The sequence below is a fragment of the Hippopotamus amphibius genome, chromosome 10 (genome assembly GCF_030028045.1).
Source record: "Hippopotamus amphibius kiboko isolate mHipAmp2 chromosome 10, mHipAmp2.hap2, whole genome shotgun sequence".
NCBI lineage: Eukaryota > Metazoa > Chordata > Mammalia > Artiodactyla > Hippopotamidae > Hippopotamus > Hippopotamus amphibius.
Genome location: NC_080195.1, coordinates 52,063,414 through 52,084,599, shown reverse-complemented (window position 1 = coordinate 52,084,599; position 21,186 = coordinate 52,063,414). Strand labels below are relative to the sequence as shown.

General features: G+C 47.1%; 1 protein-coding gene across 2 annotated transcripts in view; it reads right to left on the bottom strand.

Moving 5' to 3' along the window:
- Nucleotides 1-707: 707 nt before the first annotated feature.
- Nucleotides 708-21,186, bottom strand: part of GPR156 (G protein-coupled receptor 156) — a 66,640-nt gene continuing 46,161 nt past the window's right edge. The window contains exons 5-9 of one of the 2 annotated variants that reach the window (XM_057697993.1): nt 18,736-18,861; nt 17,636-17,731; nt 14,189-14,425; nt 8,032-8,190; nt 708-3,790 (exon numbers count right to left, since the gene is read on the bottom strand). In XM_057697993.1, coding sequence (XP_057553976.1) covers nt 2,441-3,790; nt 8,032-8,190; nt 14,189-14,425; nt 17,636-17,731; nt 18,736-18,861 — 1,968 coding nt within the window. In that variant the 3' untranslated portion in view covers nt 708-2,440. The remainder of the gene's footprint in view (nt 3,791-8,031; nt 8,191-14,188; nt 14,426-17,635; nt 17,732-18,735; nt 18,862-21,186) is intronic. The other variant, XM_057697994.1, reaches the window with a different exon arrangement.

Genomic DNA, 21,186 nt, shown 5'->3' with positions numbered 1-21,186 from the left:
AGGCACTTGTGGTGCTTGGCATACCGTTTTCAAACCAACAATAAAGAAAGAAAATATAGGGTAGATTTGCCATATCTTCAACAAATGCAAGCGTTACAAAGTCATTCTAGGTAGAATGGATGCTAGGAGCTTCTATACAACCAAGTTTGAAACATGGGCCCCAAAACCTCTTTCTCCATTGAACTAAGGGATGTCATTTTTACCTGGGAACGTTCAGGAAAGGCTGAAGAGAGAAGACGTGCTCTACCTGAGCCTTGAGGGATGTCATTCACAGGGTGCACAAAGAGGGGAAAGAAATTCTAGATAGAGGAGGGACGGAGATGTGGAAGGGCTGGGATGAGGGAACTGAGGGTGCAGGAGCAGAGAGAGTGAGAGAAGGACAGCCAGGTTTAGAGTGGGAAGAAAGGAACTGAAAGAGGTGAAGCCCAGCCACAGGACCCCAGTGGGTGGGAAGAGTCGAGGGTCTCCAGAGTTTCCTCTCCCCGCTGGGGCAGGTGTTTCTGGGATAGGAAGCTGCACGAGGAGCCCACAGAAGAATCTGTTACAAATGGAAGCATGGTAGAAGATACATCTGGAACCCAGGGTAAGCCAGCAGCAAATCTAATGGCTGCTGCATTTCCACTCCTTTGGGTGGTTCAGTCTTGTCTAGGTCCCTCCTCCCCAGCCCCAAACTACAATTTCTGAAAAGACTTGCCTTGAGAGCCATTTCTTTTATTAAGGTATCACTTGGACAGCATACAAACAGCACAAGCAGAAACTACAAGCCCACATGCAGAATAAATTATGATATTCGTATTTACAAGTAGACAACAGAAGAAGCTGTGTTACCAGGAGGGCCTCCCGGTCCAGCGTCTGGAGATTCACAAGGTGTCGGCAGCCCCGAGAGTCCGTGATACATCATCTGTGAGACACGGAGAGCTACATGCTCCCCTCCAGACACATGTAATGAGGCCCAAACTCCTGCACACGAGTGTGTGTACACAAACAGATGCACACACAAGTGGGGCAGGGAACAGCCTGTAAACAACAACTAGCTCAGCAACAAGTGAAATGGACTCAGCTGTGTTTTCCCTGAGGCTCTGGCAGGAGATGAGATCCTGGCGCTTCTACTCTCTCACCAACTCCCCGGTTGTCTTGGTAGGTGCGAGTGGGCCCCTGCGGCAGTGAGGCAGTGGAGGGCTGCTTCCCGAGGTGAGGAGCCCAGCTCTGCCATCCTGGACTGCAGGGCAAGCGCATCGCAGCTTCCTACACTACCCCTGCTTTGCTGTCTGGCCTGCCACTCCTAGAAGAAAAAGTGAAGAGATGTGCCCCAGGGAAGTCTACCCACTTGGAGTCCTGTGAGCTGTGGCCAAGTCCCACATGGGCCCCTACACGGGCCCCTCTCCAGCAATGTGATGCTGGGGAAGCTACGTCCATTCTCTAAGCCTCATAATCTCCATCTGTAAAAATGGGAATGAGCGTGTCTACTTCACAGGATCATCATAAGGAATTACTGATATTTGATATTTCCAAGTACCATGCTAGACTCAAGATAAATGTTCGAAACCTGTTTTCTTTCCTAGCTTCTCCCTCATTTCCTCCTCTCTATTTCCCCATTTTCTATTTCCAGGTTTATGTGCCATCAGTGGTCATGTAGCCCCAGCTGGCACCCTCTTGACCAATAGCGCCTCCCTGACCTCAGCAGAGATGGCCAGTGCGTGCTTCCCGCTACTGCAAAACTGCACTGGCAGAGTCAAAGCGGTGGGCCTCAGGTGCCACCCGAGCCCAGGAGAGAGATCCGGCCGGGGTGCCTGTGGCCCAATGGACACCTGGATGTCTCAGGGATGATACTGAGGTGCCACAATGGTGTAAAGAAATGAACACCAAACAGGGGTGTACAGGTGGCTCCAAGCTGAGTCTGGCTGGAGGCTGGGACCTTGGGGTAGTACTGTTCACAAACTTGAGCAGAGACAAAACCACGCCCTGCCAAGAGTGGGCCACCCAAGGACGCAGGAGACGTCTTCCCAGCAGGTCTACCACCAAAGAGCCAGCGTGATGGGTCACAGTCCACAGCTCTTGGTCTGTGGAAATTTCCTTCCATTTCTCCATCTGTCTGTCCACCCAGCCATCCATCTGGTATATACGAAGAGGTTTGTACCTCATAGGCTGACCAGGACAAAAGACCCTTTTGCTCATTTAGCACCTTTTATCCAAAGGATATCTCTGATGGGCACTCGGCTGGAGTCTTTTACAGGAATGCTGTGAGGTAGTAAGGAGACAGGCAATACCCCTTTTGTATAGATCAAGAAGTGCTCAAGGTACCACAGTGCTCAAGTGAGCATCGCTGAAACATGGTAAGGACTGGTCAAAAGCAGGGCACTGGTCGATTCCCTGAAGGCCACAACAGGCCATGGTATGGCTTGTCCCAGACGGAGCTCTATGTCCAGACTTGCACTGCTCTTCACACCAGTGTGGGTTTCAAGTCATCTTTGAAGTTCACAATAGGCTTTGAGCGGGTCCACAGCTTTTCCCAGGAAGCCAGCCCCCCAGCAGGCTCAGGGTCGGTGTCTGATGAGCCACTGTCGCTGGAATCAGAGGAGCTCTGGAAGCAGATTTCACAGTAGGGCCGGTGGCAGCGGCAGAAGACCTCATCTGAGCTGCTGGATTCGGTGTCAAGGTAGCTGCATGGAGAGGACAGGGAGGGGCAGCCTGGGGACCCTGGGGACTGCCGCAGCTGCTGCTCAGGCAGGTCTGGAGAGGCTCTGGATAGGGGTGGGGCAGCAGGACACAGTGCCCTGCCAGAACCAGAAGGCTGGTAAGGAAAGGCTGCACGGCTCCCTTCAGCTCCCTGAGGCTCTGTCTGGCACTTTCTACTGCCCTCCGGGGAGCCTGGCTTGCCTGGAGGAGCTGGGAGTAGTAAAGGTTTCCCAGAAGAGGGTCTTGCTACCCTGGAACCAGCAGGTTGGGGGTCCAGGCAGCGGCTGTCCCTGTCCCGCACATTTTGCCCAGTGTGTGCCCCAGAGACAGCCCTGTTTACCCGATGCCCCGCACAGGAGGGCAGAGAACCTGGAAAGTGCGAGCGAGCCCGCTGTGCTGCCCGCCTTCTCCTCACCAGGTATGGGCTGAAGCCCAGCTCCCTGGAGAGGGGCATCTTCGGGGGGCTGTGGCAGGCACGGCTCTTCTGGGGCTGCTGGGGACAAGACAGGGAGGAGGGGAGGGGAGCCTCCGGGCCCAGGCCCAGATCCTGGAGGACTTCCTGAAGCTTCTCCCTGATCACTGAATTGACCCTTGACGATCGCTCTGCGTGCCCCTCTGAATTCTCCAGCTGCCCCTGTCTCTGGGGAACAGAGCCTTCGCCACCTGGCATCAAACCCTGGTGGAGGACCACGGGTACCTGGTCTCTTCTTTGTGCATCCCAGCTTTGATCAGCCCGTGGCTTCTGGCCGCAGCTCAAATTTAAATGATCAGAAAAGCCTTTCAAGTCAGAAATTTTCTCCTTCTGCCCTGGGGCGGGGCTGGTGTCCTTTACAGGCCCCTTGAGACCTCGTACACTTGAGGAGGGCACTGAGGTGCTCTGGGAGTCCTGGGTGGCCGTGCTGGTATCATTCTGAGAGTCAGAGAGGCACTCCGAAGGCCCCTGAACTGCCAGGCCGTGGGCAGAGGCGGCGGCCAGGACGTCCTTGCCGTGGGACGCGGCAGGCGGGACAGCCCCCTCGGGGGGGCCACAGGTGCACTCAGCTGACATCAGCCTCACCAGCTTCTCTTTGGCATTGTTTACTTGTTCTTGCAGGCTTTCGATCACAGCATTCTTCTGTAAAACAAAAGTGAAACCATCAACAAACGATGCTGCTGAGGGTGTTCACAGTCTCCCATGGTGGAGAACGTGTGGCATCAGAAGACCGTGGTTTAAATCCCAGTTTCTCCGTATATTAGCTGGTGATCTTGGACTCTCAGGAGGTCCCTCCTTGAGGTGAAATGACATGACGCATAGAAAGCGTTCAGCACAAAAACTGGCATACGTGCTCAATGAAGGTTAACTATGATTTGCTGTTGTATGACCTTAACCCCCCCCCATACGTCCCCAGACGAAGGCCCTGTCTTCGGGAAGGGAGGTCGGGGGAGGTGCCGTCCAGCTGGCTGCCGGCTGCTGCAGCACCCTCTCCACGTTGCTCAGAACTGAGGGGTCAGGTCGCTCTGCAGGACAGCAGTCTCAACAATGTCTGGAATGGCCCAACGCTGGGTATACCTCATTTTTGCAAAATACAGCTGACCTTGAGGCACCTCTGAAGGGATGAATGAATGGGAAAACAAGAATTCTGTCTCTTGCTAAACAGCTTAGAAAATGGAAAGAACAGGGAGAAGGATGGAGAGTCCTGGGCCAAAGTGACAAGACTGGAATCGGGGGTTGGGTGGGCAGTTAGAGGGGAATGAGACTCTCAGGTTGGTATTATCACCTCCCTCAGCTGGCTTGGGGGTGGGAGAACAAAGCTACCATGTGGCCCTATCCACTGTCAGTGTCTCCCAAAGAAGTACAGGCATCAAAATTATTGGAGATGCTTAAAAAAAAAAAAAAAAAAAAAAAAAAGGATTATCAGGCCTAGGCCCCTGATAGCTTGATTTAGTAGAACTAGGAGGGAGCCCAGAAGATAACTGAGCTTGGGCAGTTCTGCTAGGAAGCTGCCTACCTGCTGCATGGCTGTTAGTTGATAAATAGGCTATGTCCGGGATGCTGGCAGGTGACAGCTGCAGAGATGTGCCCGTTCTAACTGCGAGACCATGGGGCATGAAGTAGGAGGAAGAGTAACAGCAATGGATGGGCCCTGAGCATCCTTCAGGGCTACAGCAGCTGACCGTCTAGTTCGGACCTGATGTCCGCCTTCTGAAACTACTGATCTTCGAAGGCAGTGGAGCAGGAAAGAGATCATCATGGGGAACCGATGGTCTTGGGGCAGATGACATGGGCTCGAGAGTTTGGAGAAGATAATAAGGAAGTATTTGCCCAAATACCACAATGCTGCCTCTCTGCTGTCTTCCTCTTTAGACGTGAGCATCTGCACGTCCACTTACTACATCCTAGAAATAAAAGGATGCTCCCCTTCTTTAGCATTCCTGACACAAGTCGCCTATGGACTGAACCTGTGGTTTCCTCTCAAGTAGATATGGAAGAGTTGCCCAGAAGTGACCCTTTGAGGGAACAGTGAATTAAGTAAACTAGTCCAGCATGAGTCTTCTGGCAGCAACTCTAAGGCAAATCTACTGCTCCTTACTTATAAGCAAGAAGGTGATTTTTCTGATTTTTGGTACTCCCAGTTTTGTCCTGGTTTAGACTTCTCTAATTCTCAGGAGAGAATCCTGGACCAGTGAGCAGCTGGTGAATAAGTGGACGGACCTGCCTGCCCATTCTCCCTTTCCCTCGGCCACAGAGCAGTAAAGGCTGGGTGTTGTCAGGGAAGCGTAGGTGATTCGAGGACTCGCCTGGAGCAGTGGGTGAGTAACAGGAAAACATTCATTCAGGCTCTTCATGATATCTGGGTGGTGTCAGGTATCTCTCTGAGAATCTCACAGGGGTGACTGTGCTGGCTGCACCAGAGGGATCCCGACCGACTCTTCCTTCTCACCAGCCCTTCCTCGTGAAGCCCACCTGGGACATTCTTATGCTGGCTTCAGGAGGCCCTATCACCTCACAGAGTTGGGAGGAAGCCGTCAGCTGAACAGTAGCTACCCCAGCAAGTAAACTCTGAGTGCTGCCTTTTTGTGCCATATCCATAAATCCCTTAGAGTATACTAAAATAGTGTAAACATTGAGTTGGGAAGAATACTCTTCCCCAGCAAACCAAACATCTGACGCTGGCGGGTGATGGATTTAAAACAGCAGCCTAATCAGTAAATCTCCCTTTGTACAGAAAAGGAAGTGAGACTCTGTGTTCACCATGGCTGCATACTAATCAGAGGCGTGGTTTGCCATTGTGAGACCAAAATCTGACCGACCATGGCAGCTGCATTGAAATGAGCTTATTAACAATTACTCTTGACACACCCAGGGAAGCAAAACATCCACAGGCGTGTTTCATAAGGTGCAGGCCACAGGGAGAAACAGAATCTCTTGTTTCTGTGTTTCAAGGAAGAAAAGTAATAGGTGAGTTTCCTCTGCTGCAGAGTGTAGAGGGAGGTTCTTCAAGCTCTGGGAAGGTTCTACCTGCTGGCCTCCACACAGCCTGGGAAGTCAGGGATGGGTGCTGCCCCGAAGAGCTTCTGGGGACCATTGTCATAGGGGAAGGGAGGCAAGAATGAGAAGATGGACAGCCCAGATCATGGGAAAGTAGGAGGAGGACACCGGAGCGGCAGAGGGGCTGCAGAAGAGGGAAATGCAGCCACGAAGCTGGAGTCAGGCAGGCAGGAGCGATGCTTGCGTTTACCCACTGGGCAGTGCTGGAGATGGGGATTCAGATACCGGAAAGTCTCTAGGCCTGCCACAGGGCCCTGGGATGGGCTGCTGGTTTTCAGGCCTGTCCTGGGAAAGAAGTTCCAGGTGTGGGGTGTTGGGGGCATCTGCTCCCTATTAGGGCCCTTCCTCTGCAGACTCGAGGCATCTTTTTGGATAGAGCAGAGTCAGTCACTGCGTGGGAAACAGGGTAGCATGGCAGGAGCACAAACAGCATGTCACAAATTACCATAAGGCTAAAGAGTCAGGCCACTTGGCTGTTCCAACATTAGCTGACTGTGAATGAAAACCATCCTGGTGTTCTCGCCAAGTTTCTGGCCTTCTGTTTAGCTGAAAAAAATGCTTCTTTGAAGACTTCACAGAGTATCAATGGCAATGCTACTCCCTTGCCAGGTGGGGAGAAATCTGGCTTTGAAAAAAGGTCCTGAATGCTTCGTAAATAGTTAAGAAATGGAGAAGTATTACTCTAAAGGATAAAACATGTGCAGAACTGAGGGAATGGTGTGAGAGACTGAGGTCGTCTGGGGTGCTGCATCCCTTCATTGGTTGTGTTTCTTAGGTCCCCATCACTCCATTTTTTCGCACAGGGACTATTGATACGCAGGTGTCCATCCAATACAAAAAAGCATAGTTTCCCAAATAGCACCTACCCAGGTATGTTCTGTACTAAAAAAAAAACCGAATATGATTTAGTTAGTGCAAAAAAACTGATTAATTCCTCTGGGCCCCAAGCCTCCTCTCTGAGGCAGTGCCGTCTCAAGTTTTCCCATGTGTTTTCTTCAAGCCCACACCACTCTGCCCAGTTCTGGGACAGGTGCCAATTCTGGCACTGGAACAGAAGAAAGAAGGACTGGGGGCTGCCTTGTCCCCCTCTTGGTGCTACTATGATATTCAGAGGCTCTATTCATCCCTCCTACCCATCTTTAGACACTTCTTAATTTTCTGGGTTGGTAGATGATTAAGATTTCTAGTTAGCACCTGGGAAAGACAGTGAGGGGCCCCACAGGGTCCTGGAAACAAGGGCACTACTCTATGTAAAGAAAGAATGTATCGTACAGCAGAAGCTGGCATCCACTACTACTCAGGGCCTTTATAATGCTGTTCCCCCGACTTGAAATGCTTTTCCCCGCACTCTTTGCCTGGCCAATTTGTAGTTAACCTTCCGCTTTCCGCTCAGAGAGTCTTTTCTGACCACTTTAAATTAGGTTCCCTTGTCCTCACCACCCATTACTCTTTCTTCCCACTCTGAGTTTTCCCCTTCATAATTCTGACCACCATTTATAACTCTACGGTTACTTGATTAGTATCTATGTTCCCCGCTACACTGTGAGCCCCATGAGGGTAAGGACTCATTTGTTTTGTTTGTCAGCACTTAGCACAATGCCTGGCATGCGTCTGTCTAATGAATGAATGAAGTGGGTGAGGGTCGGCAGTAGGGGGGCACTGGGGAGACGGTGAGGTTTCGCGTGCTGCTAAGGGAAACGGGAATGCCTAGGAAGTGGGGAAATGGGAGGAGGAGAACGAATGTCAGCAATGAGGCATCTGGGGCCCACCAGGGCATGACTGGCGTTCTTTACAGAGACTCCAGCAGGCAGAGGGGTCCAGCTTACTTCAGTGAGGAGTCTCTCCATGGAGTTCTTCTCTCCTCTAACGCGGCAGTTCTGTTCCTCACCATACTGGGTGTGCAAGCTTTTGCTGGGAGTGCTGAAATATTTGGCCATGCGTCTGATTGTTTGGGTTTCCTCTTCAAATGCCTTCCATTGCTTCAGCTGTTAGATAAAAGAACACATGTTATTTATTTAATTACCCAGAAACACATTCTCTCACTCTTTCTTAAAAACACCAGGGAAAGACAGTGCCACGGACACACAAACGCACAGACTATTCTCTCCTCAAAGTGTACTTTACTCTGGAAAGTTCGCAGACAGCGATGATAGACGGTTTAGAGAATGTTAAGGTTATATCGTTTAAAAGATGCCAAAGGAAGAAGATGACAGGTTGAGGAAACAGAACAATCTCAGCTGGACCCATCTACCTAGCCACTGCTGCACTGGTCAAAGAAAACCAGAGCTGAGCTGTACTTCTAGAGCCACATTCTCCAGCCAGCGTTCAGGAGCTATAACAGGGTTAAGCAATCTAAACGCTGTATGTTTCAAATGAAGCTGGTTTTAGCTGGATGTAGCTGTTCTTAATTATTCTCACGTGTTGAGTAATAGTGTGTTTATTGCTATTGAAAGCCTAGTTCCTTCTAGAAGACTTATAACTCAAATCAGTAATCAAGGTTCAGACAAACAGAAAACCACAGATGTCAATAGAAATCAATAAAAATAACAGAACATTAGGTTTGCAACCTGACTCTTTTTTTCCTTGACAAATGAGGAAAGACTCAGAAGCAGGATGACTTGTCTAGGTCCACACGGCCTCTTAGCAGCAGCAGTCAGAGCTGTAACCAGGGCACTGTGCCGCCCTGCACGTCCTCAACACCGCTGATGAAGAGAGACTGCCAACTGTGAGGGTCCTGGGGACCATTTTGCAGGAGATACTGGTTTTGAGAACCCGTCTGCGGATGCACGGGTTTAGTTGAACAGGCGTGGAGCTGGTCTAGTTTGATAGGCATAGGTCTGAACAGAGAGCATGCACAAACGGGTGCGCTCCTGAGCCTCTGGGACACGGCCTCCTCCTGGCGATGCCTGCGACGTGATGCCAGGGGATCCCGCAGTGCAGGAGGCGTCTCCTTTCCCCTGAGGGATTCTCATACTTAAGAGCCCTAGTGAAGGACGCCGGGCACTCTGGCACCTCAGCCCTAGAAATGATGCCGAGGTGTCTGTGGGGAGTCTCACAGGGATCCTGGGATGTCTTTGCTTGCTCATCAAACACTTACTGAGCTATGACCGTGGAAGGTTACCCAAATCTGGTAAGTCTCAGATAGGATTCTAAATCCCACCATCAACTCCAATACCATGTTCTGCCCAAGCCCTCTTGGGTCCTCTGTTAACTCAGCATGAGTCCTTCATGGTATCAGGAGTCATGTGACCTGTGCTGGGTGAGGCCGGGAACCTGCCCTGTCAGGTGCCCTTCCCGGAAGGCCCTTCCCTAGGTTGCCGTCATCTCACCACCCTGCTCAGGAGTTACCGGAGCCCAGCACTGCCGGGTCATTCTATGGCTGCGGGTGGATAGTGCTGGCTCCCCGCGCTGCTCTCCTAGCACAGACCCTAGCCGTGTCGCAGTGTCTCTGAACTCCCCGGGGGCCCCTCATTTCCCTAGCCGCACAGCTTTTCCCTTCTCTCCTCCCAGCACCTCCAGCCCAAGCCCTCCCTGCAGAGCCGCTGGAGGAGCTGCTCAACATGGGTGTTAGGGCACTTCCAAGGCTTTTGGTCTGTCTCACCCTAAGCTGGCTGGGTGGAGCTAGGGTGCCGCTTGACTAAAGCCTCCTACCCAAAGCCCCCTGCCTCTCCAACCCCCTCTCCCTTAATTCCTCATTTGTGCAGGTCCTGGTCCTTAAGACTTGACTCCATAGGATTTCTGGAATATGGCTATAAATGACCCTTAGGTCACAATTTCAGGACCTCTCCAGAAAATGGCTCCCCAAAGATGTTTCCCTTCCAATCCCAGGAACTTGTGAATATGTTACCTTACGTGGCAAAAGGGATTTTGCAAATGTTATTGAGTTTAAAAATTGTGACATGGGGAGATTATTCTGGATCATGCAGGTGCACCCAACGTAATCACAGAAGTCCTTATAAGAGGGAGACAGGAGAGGAGATGTGGCAATGGAAAGAGAGGTCAGAAAGAGAGATGTGAACACGGAAGGAGGAGCCATGAGTCGAAGAAGGCAGGAAAAGGCATGGAAACAGGTTCTCCCCCAAAGCCTCCAGAAGCAACGCAGACCTACTAACACCTCGATTTCAGCCAAATAAGACCTGTGTTAGATCTCTGACTTCCAGAACTATAAGATATTAAATTCATATTGTTTTAAGGCACTCGGTTTGTGGGAATTTGTTATAGCAGCAACAGGAAATCAAAATAGTGGGATTAAATCTCAGGTCTTTAATGGGGTGCACCAGGGCCTTCAGAAGTTCATCCCATGTGCCTCTCTCACCTCCTGCCACTCTCCCCTTGTTCCAATTTGTTCTTCAAAAAGAGCAAAGACTCAGGGTGCTCCAAACACCTCTTTTCTCTCTCATACCTCTCTGTCTCTGTCACAGGGTCTCCCCCGTCGGAAATGTCACCCACTGCCCTTCCCCAGTCTGCTCTGTAAACTCTTCTCACTCCTTCTTCAAGATGTGCCCAAGCTCCTCATTTTCTGAGACGGTGTCACCGAGTTCCCAGACAGGCTGGGGTACCCCTTCCTTGGCATCGTGTAACATCCTCAAACACTTAACACATGTGTTATAAATCCTTTCACATCTGCTCCCAACTAGCCCTAGAGTAAGGCTGTGTGTTTAACTGCCTGTTCCCAATGGTTAATAATTGGGTGGATAGATACACAAACAAATGAAGGAAGCTCTCCTTTAAAAAGCTCATCTGTCTGGTAAGGGTGCTGAGACATTTACAGAGGATTACATGGCAGAGTAGAAAGTCGTGAATACCTTCCTGCAGGAGCAGGTGAAACACTTGGTGTGTTTAGAGGATAAAAAAATGGGACCCCCTTGCATCTCAGACGTGGAGGGAGGGAAGGGAGGTGTGTAGGAGGATGGGTCACATTTAAGTCACAAAAGCAGAGGCTGGGCTCCCTGCTGGTGATTACCTCAGTGTTTGGCATAAACACTTAGGCATTTCCTGAGGACCTGTGGAGAATGTTACTTGGTCCACATAGCTCTTCAGTCACGTCATCTATTTCACCCAACTTTCGGGCACAGCCTACCTGCCCTTGAGATGTCTGTGCCTTTGCTTTCACGAATCCCTCCCATCACAGTCCAGTCTGGAGGCTCAGTAGCAAGAAGGAAGCCTGCCTCCCTGTTCCCTCCCCTCCCCACGTGGCTCTTCTCACACACTTCTCCAAATTTGCTCAGCCATCCTACTGTCCTGGGGATATCCTGTCTCAGGTCTCACAGGAAGACTCTTTCTTCAAGCAAAGGCCACTGAATCAGAGGGGAAAACCAATTCAGGGGCACACAAAAAACCTGAAAAACCTCAGTTACTTTTATATTTTGAGAAACAATTTACCTGCTAAGCCTAAAATACAATAGATTATAAAATATATTTTTTAGTTTCAGATCATGGTCAGTTCAAGAGGAGGAAAAGCATGAGAGAGAATAGAAAAGAGAGAGTATGAGAAAGGAAGCTCAAGACAGCTAGAAGGACTGAGACAGAGAGAAAGAAAAGAAAGGCCAACACGGTCCATCTGCCCAGTTCCAGTACTCCCAGACCCAATAATTCCATTTCTACTCCCACTTCAACAAGCCAAGTGCTTGTTCTTAGTTCAAACCCGGAAGTCAGATTCCAAGCTGGACTTCATCCCGCATTTTTATGTCTGTGTGTAAGATGGAAATGCACCTAAATGTGCATTTAGTCTGAGATGCTGAGGATTTAAACACCAAGGAAAGTGGAAATCTTGTATCTGAGGCTTAGGATGCAAGAGAGACAGATGCGAGTGTGGAGAGAGGAAACCTAAATAGGGTCGCATCAGGAAGTTTACTGATTCACTTAATTTTCAGATGGAGGTCTTGTTTTAGATCAGGAAGGCTTTCTTCTAATAGTTCCTTGGTGATTGCTTCTGCTCTAAATTATCTTGTTCTCTTTCAAAGACTCCTATTAGCTCTAAATCATACCTTTAGATCTGCTGGCCAAATTTTCTTATCTAGACTCTCATTTTTTCTATGTCTTTGTTTTCTGTTTCCTTAAATTAATCCATTAATTCATTATTTTGCCATGTCCAATTGCCTATTCAATGTTTCTATTGGTGTTTTACATTTAACACAATATTTTTCATCCTTATTCAATACTTCATGGTCTAAGATTATGTCCTTTTCATGAGAGTTTGCTTTAGTCAAAGAGAGGCAATATCCTTTGAATCCTATTGACAAAACTAACCACACACCTTCTAAAAACCTTCTAATTTACTTCAGAGGAAGGCAGCTTCTCTGAATCTTCAGAAATTTGTGGTCCTTTTATTGTGAACTGCAGAATCTCTTCATAGAGCCTTCCCCCTGAATTTACAGTCTTACGTGGGGAGAGTTACAGTTCCCTGGTATAGCAAATACATCCTCTTGGCTTTTCCCTCATCATCACAAGAGGGCTGCCACAGCTCCATGCATCAAAAACATTCAAGGTAGGAAGAAGGCAGAAGAAGTGATACCGGCCACACACATAGCTTTTTTAGGAAAGCAAGAGATTTCTCAGAAAAGCTTTGGTGTTCAAAACTGGGTTACACGGGTACACCTAGCTATAAGGGAGGCTGGCAAAGCAAGTGTTTAGCCCTTTCAGCCTATACAGTGGAGGTGATCAAGGAAGAAAGGGTTTAGCAATAGGTAGATGGGTTACCAATCAACAATGTTGGCCCCAGAGCCTAAGAGGCGGGCTTCCCAAAAGTCTCCTCCCCACTCTCTTTTACCCATCTCCCAGGGAGGAACAGCCCTGGCTTTTCATAGCCCTCTTCTGCTACATCCCAGACAAATAAGACTCAGCTCTCAATGGCTTCCTTCAACCCAGTTCTTAATCTTAACACTGAGATTCAGGAAAAATTCCTTCAGTTTCTGGCTCAGCGGCAATGCCTGTCCTTGATTTTTAGTGCTGCTGCTGCAGATTTTTCCATATTTGTTCATTCCCTTGAGTATTTTAATGAGAATTTATGAAAGGGAAGAAGAGTAAAGGGCCTCCATCTGTGTCATACTACTGTGCCCCAAAGTGCGCTCTTCCCTTTTATAAATCCACCAACCAACACCAGTTAGCTCCCTCACAGAGAAGTCATACATGGTCATCTGGTAATTGCAATGGAAATAAGGAGGGCCTCAAGGGAGCTGTGGGGTGAGGGAAGCCTCAGGAGGAAGGAAAAGAGAACTAGAAGGGACCCAGGAAACGTGCCTAATGCCAAGTTCGTTGACTTTGATGTATGTGGCTCAGTGGTACCCTGGGGCATCATGTGAATAATTTAACATCACTTTCCTTTCAGAGCCTATGGATTCCTTCACTTTTCTCTGTGACTCCCTTTCTTTCTCTTTGCTGTCTGGATATTTCTCCTTCTATCTTCCTCCCTCGTTCGATTTTTTTCTTAATCCTTATAATAAGAAACACATTTTTAATTCAGTTTTTATCTTTCCTTATTATAAAAAGTAAAGGAATGTTCTACATTTTCCTCTAAGAAAAAGAAAGAAAAAGCATTTTAAATTGCATAAAGACCCAAATGCACTTTTCTCTGTGAATGTGCAATTGCAAACAGGAAAGAAAGAAAGGTTCCTCACTCCCAGGCTAGTACAAGAAATGACATTATCGGGATGAAGGGGGATTGGGGATGCGTAAAGCGAACTGGAAGGGGGGTAGAAAAGCAGATCTGTGAGGCAGCCGTCTGGGGCAGAAGTGGTGTCACTACTTGGCTACACTGGTCAACCCTGCTTGCTGATTGGGATCAGAGTGGCTCCTTCAGGACAGCGAGGAAGGAAGAACAGAGAGAGTCAGCTCACTAGGAACCCCACCTTCCTTCTGACTCTCTAATCAATGGCACCCAAAAGTCTCAAAACTTTTGGAAACAAAGTGAACACTTTACTATGCCCAGCGAAGTCTCTGGAGTGATGGGATGGACTGGTCCTCCGAGTTCTCCCTGGAGCGTACCTGGGGGACGAAGATGAAGCAGTTGATTGTGGTTGTGCAGATGAAGATACCTCCAGACATGAGTCCAAAGACCAGGTTGGGCCAGGAGTGCAAGTATCTGGTGACCACAAAAAGCAGCCCAGCAGCCAGCACCACGAGGTTGACGCCAACCATGATGGTTAAAGACTGATTCACAGGAGGAGAGCTGACATGGTCCGTCAGGCCAGCCAGGTAGGCCCCATAGAGCAGCAGCAGGCCCTGGAGATGGAGAGGAGAAGAACTGGAGTCTCAGAGAAGTGAAATATCAGGCTTGACTTCAAAGAGCAGTAGGGTTGGGACCAACTTCCTCAGCTGTAAAACAGGGATAACAGTACCTACCTTCAAGGGTTGCTAAGGCGGATTTACTAAGATAGCACTTGGGACTACTCTCAGGGTGATCCCCTGACGCCTCGTGTATGCTTACTACATTTCACTTTCCTCTCCTTCTCTGAGAATGAGTTTATCAGAGGTCCGTAAGTCAGCCATCAGCCAGGACTCTGCCAGGTTGAGGCACAGGACAGGATGATACAGGCGGGTAGGAGGCCTACAGAAAGCACTGCCAGGCACCAGGAGGGCAGGGGCGCACTGTCCTGCAGGTGGTGAGGGCTTCCGCCTCCACCGTGTGGTTCTGCACTGCACAGAGCTGAGGGGCACGCGGAAGCTGAAATAGCCCTGTGGTCCCCTTGCCAAGCCATGTGCCACGGCAGGGGAAACACTGGAGGAAGGGGGTCTTTTTTCTGATTTTCCCAAAGGCACCATCTGCTTGCCAAGCCCTGCACCTGCAAGACTGCATCTGCCCAGAAGGGATGCCTTTTTCTAACTTACACAAAGGATCTCTATAGGCTAGCAGCAGCTCTGTGCCAGTGGGTGTTTATAGGAGATGGAGAAAGAAAAAAGAAGAGAACAAAGGCAGGCCGGGACCTAGACAGGACTGTGGGACAGGCACGGACAGCAAAGGCCTCATCTACACCCTTCACCCTTGTTGTGACATTCCCTGCCCCGCCCCCAGGAACCCAGGGCCCTGTTCTTTCCTCTTTGTCCTGAATGTAAACCTGCTCTCAGATTTCTCATTTGTACTACACAGAAAATGGCTCACAGCTTCCTAAAGTGCTGCTTCTCCTAGAAGGAGCTGCACTTACACAGAAATCAAAGCTTTAATCAATAATATATAATATACAGATTCAATGTATGTTTGCTTGACTAGGGGCAAAGCTCTGTGCTAGGGGTAGGTGTAGGTCAGGAAGCAGTGTTGCTAATTGGAAGGCATGGTTCTGGCTTTTAAGAAGCTCAGTCTGGTTGGGAGATTTAAGGCAAGCACACAAACATCGATGTTTTATGACACAGAATGTGAAGATGCCACAGGGGAGAAGGTGGGGTGGGAACTCTGGGGAATCAGAGGGAGAACTAAAAATGAAAGTAAGGTCAGGTTCAGCAGGGTACCTGCCAGGGACCCTGAAATCACACAATCTGCCCAACTCCGTCTGCAGGGATAGCCCTGAAGACAATTGTTTGGCGGACTGGCTGTGCCTACAGTGAAGGAGTCAGCACAGCAGAGATGTTGTCTGGCTGCCCCAGATGCTCAGTGTCCCAAAGGGGGCCTGAGGGCCAAACGTGGCCACCCTGAGATCTTCAACGGCTAGAGGACAACACGTCCGCAGGCCGGCGGGGCCTGACTTTTGGATAACTGATGCCATCAGCTGGCATTTGGCAGAGTTTGATCATTAGTAATTTAATCAAAGGCGAGTAAATTAATTCTATGATTTTGAAATGCTCGAATCTGACTCTATTAAAATGTTTTAACTCCATTAAAATTCTTGCCAAAAGGTAACGAGGTATGAATACAGCGTCTATACGTGCATGACTTGTGTTTGAGGGAATATTTGTGTGTCACTTGTGCTCACTGCTGAGAAACGTGGAGTAGGTGGCAGTGGCAGGCTCAGAGGGGAGTCTGGGGGCTTAATGTGCAGATTTGGGGTTCTCCTCAGGAACTGCTCATCGACCAGGGAGCCCATGGGGTCCTGGCTCAGTCAGCTTCCTGACGCTCAGCGCTCTTTCCCCTTTGTCTTTCTTTCTACAGGAAAAATATTGCAGTGAAATAAAATGGAAATGGGATTACCTAAAAGGCAATGGAGAAGATAAATCAAGTTGAGTTGCAGAGGGAGTTGCTATGGGGGACATGCTGAGTTTCTGTGCCAGGGAGGATGTGCTTTTCTACAGGGGCTCAAAGAACTGTCGGGGGTGGGGGTGAGCAGTGGAAGGTTAATAATAATAACATCTAACATTTATTGAGCTCTTACTATGGGCCAGGAGTGGTTGAAAACTCAACATGCGTTAACCCTTTCAAAACTCAGAACTGTTCTGAGAGGATGTTATCATTATCCCCACTTTACATATGAGGGAACTGAGGCTCAGGGAGGTCAAATGAGGTTCAGGGTCAGCTGGGAAGGGGCTGAGTCATTATTCAAACCCTGTTCTGTCATATTTTGAAACTCATTTTCTTAACCACTAGTAAGAAACTCGAGATCAAGAGCTATTCACTTCCTACCTCTTTCTCTTAAAAATATTTCTATCAAAGTTAATACATGCAACATTTCCCTGTCCCAGCCCTACCTATCCTCAGGCCTATTTCTCAGAAGCAAGCACTTGAACATGTTCCTAGTGGTAAAGGGAGTGATGTTTACCTTCAGAGGTCACCTATTTCTACAAGACCTCCTTTTCCTCTGCCAGCAATCAGTCAACCAGGCCCCTCTCTCCTGAGAGTCAGCAGGCAGCCTTTTGCCATGCAGGGCTTGCACTGTTCATTGAAACAGGCCTGCCCTAGGTAACCCCCCTTCCCAAGCCAGATTCTCTGTCTCTCCAAGCTGAAAACCAGCTAATAGGATAGTTGGTTCTCCTTTAGTGTCCTGTGTAGGTATCCTGTACCCTCTGGAAATAACATCCTCTTTTTGCCACTTAACAGAGACAAATGAGTCAAATGATGGGAGGTTCAGGGCAGTATGGGAGACACTTTGAGGTAGCCGGAACTATTCAAAGGACACTATGGATGTTGCCATCTGTCTTAGGGCCAGCCGTGCTTCCAACCAGAGTGAGAAAGTTAGGTGGGTGGAAGGCAGCAGGATACCTTGACACAAATTTTGAAGAAAGACACAGGAGGAGTAATAAGGACACTTAATAGGTTAAGCTGGCTAGAATGTCTCCTTATAATTCCCCTTGCAGGTAGCTGGGGAGAAGACTTGTGTTGCCAAATCAATGAAGAAAAACAGACCAAGAGAAGGGAGAAACAGTGGGTGAATTCCACATGATTTGGGGAAGGACTGAATGAGGGAGTCCAAAGATTTGGAAATGTGACCCCCAAAACAAATAAAAAGTAGTAAAGGTCTCTTCTGATTTCAATACTTCAATACATCCCAAGGAGATGAGGCTACCAACCTTGCATCCTAAAACGAGAGCAATCCAGACATCGGAGTACCGGGAAGCACAGAAGTGTGTGCTGGTCAGAGAGCAGGACACGTCTCTCCCTGTCACCTAGGAGGGACACAGAGTCAGGACTGAGGGTACCCACAGTTACCAGGAACACACATGCACAGCAGATCTTTGTAAACATTCTGGATTGTGAAATCCTCTACAGCACGTAATTTCTCCCTTAATAGGTAAAAATGAAAACATTTAGGTGACTACATTAAAATCTAAATGAGAGTAACTATGAGTTGGAGGAAAAGACGACCAAGTTGGGCTGATATGTGGATGCTTGGTGTCATCAGGGCTCACCCTCTTATGAGCTTTGCTACCACAGTGGTTCAAATTAGTGCATCAGCAAAATTACAAGTTATTTCACATCCTGTTCCTGCTATTTGCTAACAGTTGAAACCTTCAATATTGAATCTGCACTGCCGAGATTCCACTGTATTCCTCAGCCCCTTTGTTAGGCTAGAGACACAACGCTTCCTATTAATTGAACACTATATACTGGGCATAGTTGAGTCCTCTGCCTGCATTGTTTCCCTTGATCTTCACCAGAGCCCTATGAAACAGGTAGTATTATCATCTCCATTTTACCTATGAGGAAACAGAGACTTAGACAGGCTAAATAACTTTCCCAAGGTCACATGGCTGGTAAGTGGTAGAGCTGGGATTTGCATCGTGGTTGACTGACTCCAAAGAACATCTCAAAATACTACCTTTACCTTTCAACAGTTAGGGTAAGGAAACTCTCTGTAGCTGAAAGTTCTCATTATTGATAATGTGGAAGCAGAGATAACTGCCAGGCAGATTCCTGTGTGCTGACATCTCAGTGGATGCCGCTGGAAAACACTTGGGGCGGGAGGAGCAGTGGGAGTGGCAGCAGACCCTGCAGACAAGGGGCAGGTATTCAGGGCGGCCACAGCTCCCTAATCACTGTTCTCTTTGGGTCATTTATCTTCTTGTTGGGAGGATGTCCACACAGTGAATGCTACTGAATGCCCCGTGCACCCACAGAAGCCAGTCCCTCCAGTTCAGGAACTAGATCCTCCAGGGATCGGGCCCCTCACCATCATACTGACACTGAGAATCTGGAGGCACTGGATGGGATCAGTCAGCACCCACGTCATGAGCAGGATCACGTCAGCTGTCACCAGGGCTGCCACCAACCCCAGTAGCTGCAGGTCTTTGATTATCTGCAAAAGAGTCAAGGTCATAACTTTCCTTTGCTCACCGACTATACAACACAGGGCCTAGAGTGTGCTCTGAGTTCAAGGTGCTCTGAGTTCAAGGCTCCAGGGTTAAACTTCCAAAGGGGCTTCAAATCCAGCCATCAAAGATGAAACAGACACTAAACACATGCAGCAATTTCTATGTCCATATTATCATTAGAACCATTAAACATTTTCATTTGTTTCCATTTTCATATGGAAAGGACAACCTTTCCACATTCCGCCTTTTCCCACAAAAGATTTCAAGGGATGTTATAAAATAAGTACAGTATTATTTCTAGATATGTTTATATAGCACATAGAGAGATGTGGAAATTTTCACATAAAACTGTTACCATTAACCTGGAGGGTTGGATTGAGAGATGATGGTGGTGGAGGAGAGATTATTGTCTTTAAACATGTGTCAATCATTTGACTTAATACAAAGAGAATGTGTTATTTTTTCGTTACAAAAATAAAATTAAAAAAATCTATACAGCAACAGGATGAAAAATATTAGGGAAAAGAGACAATAAGGAGAATTATGATGAATGCTCAGGTGAGGAGAACACACAGCATTCAAGAATTGGGGCAGAAACGTGGGTCTGCATTTTTGACAACCAATGAAAAGAAGGAAGCACAACTAGTTACACAATTCATGGTATTTGTAAGATAAAAACATATCAGTTGCTGAATCAAAATGCTCCAAGCCAGTGATTAATGAGAAAATCTTCAAATCAACCAGCAAAATATGACACATCATGATATATACAGAGGACCAAAGATACGGAAGACATCAGATTTCTCATCAGATACAAGGACAAGTGGGAAAACAGTGGAGGGAAATCTTCAACTAAAGAAAAAAATATTTCAACCTAGAATCTTATATCCAGAAAAAATATCTTTCAAAAAAAAAGGTGAAACAAGGACTTTTTCAGACAAACAAAAGCTCAAAGAATTCAGCATTAGCACACCTGCATGAGAATGTTAGATATTCTTGAAGCAAAAGGAAAATAATACCAGATGAATATAGTCATCTACACAAAGAAATTAAGAGCTCTGGAAATGTCAACTTCATAGAAAAATATATGACTGATATTTACTATTTAAATATCTTTAAAACATAACTGATTGTTTAAACAAAAATTAATAACAATTGTGTGGGGCTTGTAACATATGTAAAAGTAAAAACAACACAAAGACTGGAAGGTGGGGAGATGGAAGCATACTACTATAAATAAAATACGTATGCCATAAGTAAATGCCAATTATATAATTATACACAAACTATTCCAGAAATTGAATTGGAGGGAATACTTCCCATTTAATTCTACAAGGCTGGCATTACCCTGTTACCAAAATCAGAAAAAGATTTTATAAGAAAAGAAAGCTATAGAGCAACATACCTTAAGAACATGAACACAAACATTATAAACAAAATTTTATGAAAATGAATCCAACAATATAAGGGGATAATACATAATGACAAAGTGGAGTTTGTTTCAGGAATGCAAGGTTGGTTTGAGATCCTAAAATCATTTAATGTAATTCACCATATGAGCAAACTAAAAAAGAAAAGCCATATGATTAATAGATACAGAAAACATATTTAACAAAACCCAACATTCTTTATAGAAACTCAGTAAAATAGAAATGGAAAGGAATCTCCTCAATTAGATAAAGGGCATCTATGATAAAACTATGGCTAAGACAGAATGTTTTCCCCATATGATCAAGAACAACTCAAGGATGTCTGCATTAGCACTTCTATTGAATATTGTACTGGTGTTTCTAGCCAGTGCCATCATATAAGAGATTGGAAAGAAAATGTCTTTTACAGAAGATATGATCATCTATGTAGAAAATCGGATGGAATCTACACAAAAGCTACTAGAACTTGTAAGTAGTTTAGCAAGATTGCAGCGTGTAAGATCAGCTTATAAAAATCAATTATATTTCTATATTTTAGCAACAAAAAATTGGAAAAGTGAAATAAAAAACAGTAACATGTATAAGAGCAATAAAAATATAAAATACTTACAAATAAATTTGATAAAAGATGTGAAAGACCTCCACTGAAAACTACAAAAAAATTGCTGAGAGAAATTAGAAAAGACCTAGATAAATGAAGAAATATACTGTGTTCATGGGTTAAAAGACACAACATTGTTATGAAGTCAGTTCTCCACAGTATGATCTATAGATTCAACACAACCTCAATCAAAATCTCAGCAAAAAATTTGCAGAAATTGGCAAACTGATTCAAACATTCATATGGAAATTCAAAGGACCTAGATTAGCCAAAACAAC